Here is a 12,243-nt window from a genome sequence, read left to right as displayed (position 1 = left end):
ACTTTGAAGAAAAAGGTCTCCCAATGAGCACAGATGATGATGAGAAGAATGAGCCTCTTGCTAAGAGGATGTGCCGACTGTTTAACCAAGGAGTTGACCAACAAAAACCAAGTACCGAGCCCACCGACGTCAACCTCAATTAGGATAACGCTCCCCATGAAACACCTGTCTCTAGAGTTCCCGATGCAGGAATACTCCCTGTAGCACTAGTGCAACATGAAGAATGGGAGTTCGATGGGCAAGTTTCCTAAGCAAAAACTGTTTCATTTTGTGGTCTATTTTGCTTGTTAGTGAATTAGGAACTGTATCTATATAAAACTAACTTTTCTCTAACATTAGTTGAGTTTCTTGCAGTAATCCCAATTTCCTGTCGATGCGAGACCCTGAGAGTGAAAGAATATGGTTTGTTGGAGAAAAGGAAGGTCGTGGCATCGTCTGAAGGAATGCAACATCTAGTATTGGTCTGAGAGGACATCTGCACACTGCTACCCCGGTACTGGGTCAACAGCAACGTAAGTAGAACATACTAACACTTTGATAGAATGAATATGGTTCTTAATATATATATCATGGCTCATAAAGATGACCCTAACTCAATTAAAATTTATCATGCAGATCGTTCAGTGGGTGTGTTCAACCTTTAATGACTCAGAATCATTGCGATTTAGGGATGACTTCTACTGTATTCCTCCAGGAATTTTGGTATGCATGAATTTGTGGATTCTCATCGTTTATGATTTGAGGTTTGAGACTAAATAGTAATTTTTTAACAGGAAACTGTGTTGCAAAAGAGGAACCTGGATTCCTTCAGGGAGGTTCCTACCGTTAGTTATGTGGGGCTGGGTCCTCACTTCGGTGATAATTCTAGATACTTTGACAAGATAGCAGCTTCCATGCAAAAATGAGTAAGTCAATGCGCTATATGAACAAAAATTGTATGGTTCTTGCTGTTTGATGCCATTGCACGAACTAATGCTTGCATGTTGATGTTTTGGTTTATGTGCTTACAACACCGTATTTTTTGGTTGGATGTTGCTTATGATAGGCATTAGGATATTTCTATTCATTGCCACTTGGATGGTTCTGTATATGTTTTTGAGTTTTCATGTCTTAGGCACTTGCAATTGCATGTACTTAATTGAGATGTAACTGTTTTGATATTTCTATTTTGATATTTCTGTTTCCATCGCAGTGGTTTATCCGAGTTTGTATCGATCGTCATTGGTGGCTGTATGCCTTTGAGATTGCTCAAAAAAGGCTGTGGGTGCTGGATAGTATGTATTCAGGAGAGTATAACACTGATAGATCAAAAATACATGCTTATGCAGTAAGTATATGTCCACAAATTAGTGCACTGACATCCTCAGTAGTGGTAAATATGCTATTGCTAAAGTGTAGCTGCTTTTCAGGGGAGAATCATTGAAGACATAGCTAAAGTGTCGATGCCCGCATATGAGTCCACGGAGAATGGCCTACCTCGTTTTTATCCCAGCGTCCCAAAATAACATAACGGGTCAGTCAAAATGATACCTATCAATAATCTTACTAGCACTTCACTTGATAATGATACTTAGTATCATGGTTGAAAATAATATTTCTGTTTGTACATGTAGCTGTGATTGTGGTGTATACGTGATCAAGTTCATGCAGTTTTGGAGTTTAGAGAAACCCTTGCAGCTTTGGGACAAGGTGAAGTTAAATATCCTGTCACAATTAAGTTGTACCTCTTTCCGATCTATTTCTTTCTCGCTTTCAAAATTACCCACCCACACGGAATTGCCATGCAGGACGTTCTACAGGAGTTCTAGAAGGAAATTATACTAGATATAGTGATGGGTCCCCATAATTCACAAATTGGGAAGGCACTGCATGCATTAGACAGTGATCCTGTGCGCCGCAACCAGCCAAGGAAAAAGATTAAGGCTTTGAAATCACCCTTCACAGCATCGAGCACGAAGAGCATGCTGCAGCGTGCGGGGTTACTCACTAGAAAGCCAAGCAAATGGGGGAGACAACGGAAGAAGATAGATGCCTAGGTAAAAAATCATCAATATGGACACTTGCCTTACTATATCTATAGGTTCCCTGTGAAAGAGTTATGGACGTTAATATGGAATTTTCTAACTTAAATGCGTTTCATGTGAGCCTGATAAACCCTGTTTCACTGCAGGTTTATGATTTCATGTTGATGATTTTGTTAAGTTGCTGGTGACTTTATCCAAAACCTTTAAGTGGATGGTGCTTCTGATAGGCATTAGGATGTTTCTTTTCTTTGTAAACAGGATAGTTCTGGATCTGTCTTCCAAGTTATCACGTGTTAGGCATTTGAACATTTGTGTACTTCATTGAGAAGTGAATGGCTCGTGTTTTTTTAGATACTCCTCAGTAGGTTTCATGTGTTAAGTAATTCAGGATTGTCAAGCAATTAGTTCTCAAATTGTGGATGTCTCTAGTTCAATAAGTAATGCATTGCCTTTTTATACTATTTAGTCAACTCTGATCGGTGTATATACCCCATTTGTTTATGACTATATGTAAGTGGCACTTCTTTCCATTCACTATGTAAAAGGCATTATTTATGTTTTTATCTTTGTTTTCTATTGCTGAAATTGTGAAGTTGCTGGAACTTTAAGCATTGTACGGCCTTTTGTCGTAATTAGTCTACACAGCCGATCCGTTTTCATTCAGGCATTGGTGACTTTAACCAAGATTTTAAGTGGATGGTGCTTCTGATAGGCATTAGGATGTTTCTTTTCATTGTGAATTGGATGGTTTGGGATATGGTTTCTTTTTTCATGTGTTAAGCATTCGCAAATGTGTGCACTTCATTGAGATGTGAATGCCTTTTGTTTTTTTTTATACTCTTCAGCAGTTTTCAGGGCGGATGTAATCCATTTATTCTTTGTGAACAACTTAGTGACATTTCGTATCCTTAAAACCATAAAAGTCTCAAAACCTATAATAATCAATAATTGGATAAAAGATAACAGTGATGCTTTTGTTTCTTTCAATGAATACTTCATAACAGTATCAATGCAAGTGACAAAACAGAAAAGGGCAGAGTTTATTCAGTTGTGTCTAAAGAACCAAGAAACCTAACTAAGTATGACAAACCACCCACACCAAAAAATGTACAACAACAACGAAAAATGATAACTATATATGCCTAAAAGAGTTCAACAGGTGCATGAATTCGCCACCATCCGATAAATTTCAAGTAGTAGAATGCTCAAATCTTTTATTGATAGAACCATCAAGATCATTATCTGTCTGAAGGTCAACAACATCCTACAAGATGCAAAACACAAAGAAGAGAACAACATATATGAATCAAGAACACTATTCCATAAAAAAATTTAAAATATACCTCACTTCTAGCACATACCGGATGCGATTTCCTCTTCTTTTTTTGCATTGACTTCTTAATTGACTTGTCCAACTCTGCTCCAAGTCTCTTACTCTTCGGCCGTCCTTTGGTTTTAACTCTTGAGGGTCCCTGTATGTCATGTACAATAAGACCGCATGTGCTCTGTGTGGGCATGGTATTCTGAGTCGCAGTAAGAGTAGTGGAACACATGCTGGCACGGTAATCAGTCTACTAGCTTGGACTTTGTGTCCCAAAGGGCAGCTCGCAAGATGACTACTTCCTCATCACAAGCAACAAACTCTTGAGCAGCATTATAGAACTCTAAACACAGACGCCTGAACAGGTTGAGGCTTTCATCGGTCCGAGCCACATCATGGCTACTCTTAATGTAAGTGTGCTTGCGGATGACATTCTTACTCCATTGAGGAAGAACATAGCAGCTCGGTACTGTGTCAACTCTGTAGTATGACCACACCGCAAGGGTGTGGCAACACAATATGCCAGCAGATTCAAACTGTTGCGCTCGCACCGAACCTTTTGACTCAAAGGGTCAAACTCTACTGTGAAAGTATGGTAGACAGGCTTCCCCCAAAATACCTTCTGCTCGTCCACTTTAATAGAAATTGTATCTCCCTTTTGTTCAGTTGATCGAACCACGCAATCGGTTTTTTTTCTTACCTCCAGCTGAAGGGTCCTGAACATATTACTGGTGTATTCCTACTGAAACTGTCTCTCGTTTCCAAGCACATTGTTGTATTAATGGACGAACTGAACCAACCCACTCTTGCAATGCAGAGAAATCCCCATAAAATGCGTGCATACTTTTACTGCGCTATGTACTCCTCATGCTGGCCTAAAATTCACTCTTGAAGAATATTGGAACCCACTTCCGTTGATTCGCATAAAGGTTTGCCCATAAAAAAAAGCATAAGAGTGTCGCTTATACACAACATGATGACAGCTTCCAAAGCATTGATAAAACAAATAAAAAAACATCCAGACATATACTATTGAGAAAAAACATATGCTTGTGTATTGAAAAGAACATCCACTGACTAGTAAGGTAAAAAAACTCAGCTACATTTCTTAGAAAAAACACAAGAACGGAATCAAGCCGGCAGAAATAACATGAAGTGAATAAATAGGCAACATGAAACTAACAGACGTGATTTAATTTAACGATCACGGACCTGCTAACCATCTCTTCTGGCCTAATTTAAATTCTTTGATGAAACCAGCCCAATCAGCTTCAAACGAGTTAGGCGAAGGAGAATTCCACACAATGTGATTCATCATGGCATTCAATTCTCCGTACCTAGCATAGCCACCGAGCTTGAATTAGGATTTCTTCATTATGTGCCAGATGCACCATCGGTGGATAGTATCAGGTAGGACCTTCCTAATAGCACCAGCCATCACCTTGCACTGTTCAGTGATGATCCCCCTTGGCGCAGTCCCGACGCATCTCACCCACTGCGTAAACACCCACTCAAAACTAGGGATCTCCTCGCTCCCAAGTAAAGCACATCCAAGAAGAGCAGACTTCCCATGGTGGTTTACACCGACAAAGGATGCAAACGGTAGACCATGCCTGAAAAACACCAAAAACAAATGTGAGGCAAAAAAATTTTAACAAATAACTGCTCTTACAATTCACCAATAAGTATACAGACCTGTTTCTTCTGTAAGTGGTGTCGAACGACACCACATCTTCATAATATTCATACGAAGCCCTGCATCTTGCATCTACCCAGAGTGCGCTTCTAAATTCATTAGCATCATCAACATCTATGGCATAAAAGAAGTTGGGATTGATCTCCTTCATTTGAACAAAATAATTCATCATCCCCTTAAAGTTCGTATTGTCATCGGAGCATCAGAGATTGCTTGTGATGTAATTTCTGACATCCTTTTCTGAAAAACTCAGGTTTGAAGACCCGCCAACCCCGTTTGCCAGTGCTAGATACGTCTTGTTGGGTCTTATGCCAGCCTTGTCGTTATCCGTAATGACGCACTTAGCATGCATGGTCAACTCCCTATACTCATGATAGTGGACAACTTTCTTAGTCGAACAGGGGGTGAGAATGCCTCAATTCTAACCTAGACAAAACCCAACATTCCTTCTCCCTGTCCAGCATGACATACATCCTTGCTCTGCATCTTGTGGCTGTTATTCTGTTTGCCCGAGTTGCTGCCTTAACTCGAGATTCCCGATAACCCTCTCGAGTGTAGTGAAGAGATTGATTAACAGGTATCTTTGATTCCTTCCGCGTCTTGTCGAAGTTCGTGTTCCTGTCTTTAGTTACGAACCCCACTTTCTTTGCATAATTTGCATAAAACTCCTGTGCCAAATGCAACGAATCAAAACTCATTCCTATGACTTGATTTCCTCTTCACTGATCCCACTATGATCCGGCAACTGTAAAGCCAATTCACAGAACCAAATATGAATTAAAGCTAGTATTAACGTAGTAACTATAACGCGATAACAAACAATAAGTCATAATTCACACCTCGTGTCTCAATTCCAACTCATCCTCGCTCATCACAATGACGTCGGTAACTTCGTCGCCCTTCAAATCAATATACAAAAAAAAACTTTTACAACCTAAAGAACCTTAATATATACTGTATCACTTAAATAAAAACATCAACAAAATAGTGCAATGGCATATGGGAGTCAGGCATAATTTAATAATATCAATTCTTTGGATTAGAACATGCTAGGTAAGCATTTGATAGCAATTCCTAGTTTACTTTAATAATTTCTCAACTAAATATAACACCGTACCAGAATTTTCCAAATAGATAAAGTTAAAAAACATCTAATTAACATGAAGAAACAACATTCACATATCACGATGTGATCAAATTGCCTACTGACGAGAAGATTCTTCCAGTAAAGAATTTCATAAAAATAATCACATTGTAGGTATAGTTTCTAAACCAGCAAAGAATCCTTTCGTACAAAAGTTTAGTTGTCACAAGTAACAAAACCCAATAAAATTTATAACCGAAGTATTTAAACCTCGGGTCGTCTCTCAAGGAATTACAGGGAAGTATGATTTATTATTGGTTATGAAATTGTATCTTTTTGGGTTTTTGAAATAAGGAACAGGAAAATAAATTGGCAATAAAGTAAATTAATTATCATGAAAACCATTGCAAGGTATAAGAACTGGAAATCCCATCCTAGTTATCCTTATCAGGTGTAATGAGAATTATTTATTGCTCCCACTTAGTTAACCCTTACTAAATAAAAGAAAGTCAAGTGGACTAATTAATTTGATTCCTCAAATTCTAGTCAATTCATATGGAAAGACTAGCTTTAGAGGAATCCAAATCAATCAGAAAATTCCAATTTTCAATCAACAGCTGAGTTTGATAACTCAAGTGTCACCAATTACCCAACCAAAGCAAAGGGGGAAAATCTAAATTATTTATATCATAAATAGAAGAAAGCAATCTTAAATCTAAAATACCTCAAATTGCATTTAAACATAAATTCAAATCTAACATGAGAAGGTTCATAAACCAAATTGGATAAGAAAAGAATCAACAAGAAAAATAGAATAAACTAGTAAGCTAGAACAAATAAAGTAGAAGAGAAATTAAATTAAAAGAAAATTGAACCTGGAATTGAGAAAACGAAGAAATCCTAATCCTAAAATCTAAGAGAGAGGAGAGAGCCTCTCTCTCTAGAAAACTACATCTAAAACCTAAAAATTGTGAATAATGAATGTTGTATTGATGAATGAATGGATTCCCCCACTTTATAGCCTCTAATCTGTGTTTTCTGGGCCGAAAACTGGGTTAAAAACAGCCCAGAAATCGCTCCCAGCAATTTCTGATACGTACAAGTTGCGGCACTGTCACGCGTACGCGTCGTCCACGTGTACGCGTGGATTGAGTTTTTGCCAGGTCATGCGTGCGCGTGATCTACGCGTGCACATCACCTATCGTTGAAGCAGCTATGAGAAATTATATATCGTTACGAAGCTCCGGATGTTAGCTTTCCAATGCAACTGGAACTGCGTCATTTGGACCTTTGTAGCTCAAGTTATGGTCAATTTAGTACCAGAAGGTCAGGCTGGACAGCTGTGCAGTTCCTTCAGTTTCTTGTATTCCTTCCACTTTTGCATGCTTCCTTTCCATCCTCTAAGTATTCCTGCCTTGTAAATCCTGAAATCACTTAACACACATATCACGGCATCGAATGGTAATAAGAGAGGATTAATATTAGCAAATATAAGGCCAAAGAAGTATGTGTTCAATCATAGCACAAAATCAAGAAGGAAAACATAAAACATGCGAATTGTATGAATGAGTGTGAGAATAGTGGATAAAATCCACTCAATTAAGCACAGGATAAACCCTAAAAATGGGGTTTATCAACCTCCCCACACTTAAACATTAGCATGTCCTCATGCTAAGCTCAAGAAAACTAAAAGAGTGAAGAAGAATGGTAGAGAGTATGAAATGCAACCTATCTATGTGAATGCAACTACATGCAAAATGCTTTTACCTACTTGGTGAAAAGTAAATAAATATTTCAAGAATAAATATGAACTGGATTTCACTAATTAAAATCATAAAAAATGAAGTACAAATAGACTTGCAAAAGAAAATAGCTCGTGAAAGCCAGGAACAAAGAATCAAGCATCAAACCCTTACCGAAAGTGTATACACTCTAATCACTCGTGTGTTTAAGGTTCGATCTCTCAATTCTCTACTAATCTTGCTTTCTAAGGCTTGTTCTTCATCTAACAATCAACAAAAATTTAATGCATAGATACACATATCAAGAGGTCTTTTAAGGGTTGTAATGGGGTTAGGGTCAAGGTAGGATTGTATTTGGCCAAGTGGACTAAAATCTGAATCCTTAATTAACTTAAACTTTCCACCTAACTTAGGACAATCTATTTAATCATAATACAACATCTAACTATCCATTAACCATGTTTTCCACATATTCATGCATCCTAATTTCGAGTACAGTACATATACATTTTGATGAGAGGATTTCTGCTAGTAAAGAATTTTTATTAAAATAATCACGTTGTAGGTATAGCTTCTAAACCAACAAAGAATCCTTTCGTAAAAAAACTTTGGTTGTCACAAGTAACAAAACCCAATAAAATTTATAACCGAAGTATTTAAACCTCAGGTCGTCTCTCAAGGAATTGTAGGGATGTGTATTTATTATTGGTTATAGAAAGGTGTATATTTTTGGATTTTTGAAATAGGGAACAGGAAAATAAATTGGCAGAAAATTAAATTAATAACTAGAAAAACTCTTGGCAAGGTATGAGAACTGGAAATCCCATCCTAGTTATCCTTATCAGGTATGATGAGAATTGTTATTGCTCCCACTTAGTTAACCCTTACTAAATAAAGGAAAGTCAAGTGGACTAATTAATTTGATTCCTCAAGTCCTAGTCAACTCCTATAGAAAGACTAGCTTTAGAGGGATCCAAATCAATCAGCAAATCCCAATTTTCAATCAACAGTTGAGTTTGATAACTCAAGTGTTACCAATTACTCAACCAAAGCAAAGGGAGAAAAATATAAATTATTTATATCATAAATAGAAGAAAGTAACCATAAATCTGAAATACCTCAAATTGTATTTAAACATAAATTCAAATCTAACATGAAGAGTTCATAAGCCAATTTGGCAACATAAGTAATTAGCAAGTGAAATAGAGCAACTAAAGTAATAGAGTAAATAAAAGTAAAAGAGAAACTAATTTAAAGGAACATTGAACCTGAAATGAAGAAAATGAAGAAATCCTAATCCTAAAACCTAAGAGAGAGGAGAGAGCCTCTCTCTCTCTAGAAAACTACATCTAAAACCTAAAATTTGTGAATAATGAATGTTGTATTGATGAATGAATGGATTCTCCCACTTTATAGCCTCTAATCTGTGTTTTCTTGGCCGAAAACTGGGTCAAAAATAGCCCAGAAATCGCTCCCAGTGATTTCTGATACATACATGTCGCGGCACTGTCACGCGTACGCGTCATCCACGTGTACGCGTGAATTGAGTTTTCGCCAGGTGACGCATGCGCGTGATCCACGCGTGCGCGTCGCCTATCTTCGGGGCAGCTATGGCAAATTATATATCGTTGCGAAACCCCAGATGTTAGCTTTCCAATGCAACTGGAACCTCTGTAGCTCAAGTTATGACCGTTTGAGTGCGAAGAGGTCAGGCTGGACAGCTTTAGTAGTTCCTTCAGTTTCTTGTATTCCTTTCACTTTTGCATGCTTCCTTTCTATCCTCTGAGCCATTCTTGCCCTATAAACTTTAAAACCACTTAACACACATATCACGGCATCGAATGGTAATAAGAGAGGATTAAACATAGCAAAATTAAGGCCAAAGAAGCATGTTTTCAATCATAGCACAGAATCAGGAAGGAAATTGTAAAACCATGCATTTTGTATGAATAAGTGTATGAAAGATTGATAAAAATCCACTTAATTGAGCACAAGATAGATAATAAAATAGTGGTTTATCACCTACAATGCAAGAACATCCCATGTAATATACCTTAGACCCCTCTTGCTCTTGAATAACAACTTCACCCGCACTCAATTCTTCATTACCTTGTGTTGAATTGGTTACTGTGTTGTTCGATCTGCCCATCGGGGTTGAAAACTCCATGGACAATGTTGTGTGGTTTCAGAATTCTTGCACTGCAACAGCCGCTTCTTTGTGACGAAAACACTTGGGGTGATCGTCCTTGTGGGCGTTCCCGTTACTGAGTCGGGAACACCACTTGAGCCGCGATCAAGAATGTCACCTTCAATGGCGACTTCTGGACTTTCAAAGTGAATGCCTTGAAAGAGAGAGTGGTGGCACGGACTAGTGGCGGCAATCGGGAACAATAAGAAGGATGGTCAACCGCAACCCAACATGTGGCGGCACGGACCGATGGATATCGAGAAGGGAGCGCTGCTTGGATGGTTGGATGGAGGAGATGGGCGCCGCTTGGGATAGAGAGCTTGAATCGGGATGGTGCCGCTTGGAAGAGAGGGTGAAGAATCGGGATTCTTTGAAGCAAACTTCCATGATCCCCGTAACTAGTTTTTGAAAGTATCATTCAAAAACATAATTTGGGGTGAAAAGCAATTAATTCCAAATATTATAAATTAAAAATGAATAAAACTAATTAAGATTATTATAATTAAATGAGTTGTTTAATTCTTGACTGATTAGGAGTTAGTTCCATATACTTTTCCAAAAATTAATTATGGGACATAAAGACAGTGATTTCAATTGTACTATGCCATTAAATATGCATGGATCATAATTTGGAAAGGGTATGAGTAGACTAAAAAATTTTTAATATTTGCATGCTCATCTAAATCAAAAACAGAATAAATGAGACCATCATGAAATTGAATCTATACGCGTATTAATAAGCCATGACTTGAATAGAATTCGCTATGAATTGAATTGAATTGAATTCATTCACATGCATGATTCCATCATGAAATTGAAGCCAACACTTTTAACAAGACATGAATCATGAAAATTCTAACTCAGATTAAGCATTCAATTCCCATTACAATGTTATGTCGATATCTATAGGCTTCAAAACCTGGGTTTCTTTTAAAACAAAATGAAAGAGAGAAGTATTGCAATACAACAAGAGAGAAATATTGTTCAAGCCTATCACTAATTAATTCAAAAAAAAAGCTTAATTTCAACTTATTAAAGACTTACAAAATTTAAAAGTAAGAAAATTTACATCTCAAACTCCAAAAAAAATTAAAATAGATAAATAGCGATCTCAAGTAGTTCTTTTCTACAGCTTTCAAAATAATTTCTTGTTTTGTATTATATGGTTTGATAACCAAATCAAGAGCAATGCGCATTCTTGTTTGTCATTAATCTAAAATTGATGTATAAAATAATAAGTAACAAGCCATGAATTTAAAACTAAATAATAATTATTTGATAATATTAAAGTGTGCTTAATGATATAATAGTTGTCACTTCCGGCACAATCTTTCATCTAAGTTGCTAGTTACTACCAAAACTCCACAATCATTGCTATTTTAGTAGTGTAAAAAATAAAAAATCAAAGATAAAAAAGTATACAATATAATATTTTTCAAAAACAAATAAAGATAAGATTAAATAATTACAAGCCAATTTTTTGTTCTACTATTTTTATATGCTTTGGATCAGCGAAATGAGAAATTTTAGGCTTCACAGTGGTCTCAAGAACTTAAAATAAGTCATCTTGAAGCATCTCTTCAATATACATAGCGTGTTAATTTGGTTAAGTTAAATTAGTATAAACACTACTCTTATAGAAAGCTTACATATGAAAGATAGATGTTAACATTACAAATATACATAATTCCCAACTTCCTAATATTAAAGGATTTGATCCTCTAAATTTTGGATTTCATTTGTGAGGGTAAATTGTGATCTCTAACAATTTATTTCATAGGTGGGACTAAGAGAAAATATGAGAGTGAAAATATTCAAAGATGAGATATCACACTTTACCCTCTTGAGTGAAAATCCAAAATTTAGAGAATTTAAATTTAATATTAAATTTCTTTCTCTCCGTCTTTTTAAGATTTGGCTTAGAGTCCAACTAAATTATCTGATGTTTATGCATATCAAACACAACAAGATACCAACGAATATTTTTCTCATCGACATTTGGACAAATATCTAAGTATAAAATCAAGTTAAATAAATTTAAAAAAAGTAATATTGAATATTGAAGTTATATTTTGTTCAAGTTGAAGTATTTTTACCTTACAAAGGATTTTTATATTTTTTATGAAATATTTTTGATATTATACTATCATTTTAAAAGGAGAATTTTTTTTCTATGAGTGCAAAGTTT

The 12,243-nt window shown here is 36.4% G+C and overlaps 1 protein-coding gene and 2 long non-coding RNA genes across 3 annotated transcripts; 1 reads left to right on the top strand and 2 right to left on the bottom strand.

Moving 5' to 3' along the window:
- LOC110269197 lies at positions 1,416-2,463 on the top strand. Its single transcript, XR_002358261.1, has 3 exons — positions 1,416-1,689; positions 1,788-2,036; positions 2,171-2,463. It is a non-coding gene; the product is annotated as an uncharacterized LOC110269197 (long non-coding RNA).
- On the bottom strand, positions 3,591-5,739 carry LOC107604896 (protein FAR1-RELATED SEQUENCE 2-like). Its single transcript, XM_016306613.1, has 6 exons — positions 5,468-5,739; positions 5,274-5,403; positions 5,041-5,186; positions 4,737-4,958; positions 4,558-4,682; positions 3,591-3,901 (listed from the first exon to the last, which is right to left on the bottom strand). The coding sequence occupies exons 1-6, from the start codon at positions 5,737-5,739 to the stop codon at positions 3,591-3,593; spliced, it is 1,206 nt and encodes a 401-aa protein (XP_016162099.1).
- LOC110269185 lies at positions 6,044-9,979 on the bottom strand. The gene is made up of 2 exons (XR_002358258.1): positions 9,890-9,979; positions 6,044-6,243 (listed from the first exon to the last, which is right to left on the bottom strand). It is a non-coding gene; the product is annotated as an uncharacterized LOC110269185 (long non-coding RNA).

This window comes from Arachis ipaensis, chromosome B01, assembly GCF_000816755.2.
Source record: "Arachis ipaensis cultivar K30076 chromosome B01, Araip1.1, whole genome shotgun sequence".
Classification (NCBI taxonomy): domain Eukaryota; kingdom Viridiplantae; phylum Streptophyta; class Magnoliopsida; order Fabales; family Fabaceae; genus Arachis; species Arachis ipaensis.
The sequence above is the reverse complement of the archived record's forward strand: the minus strand, read 5'-3'. Positions and strand labels throughout refer to the sequence as shown.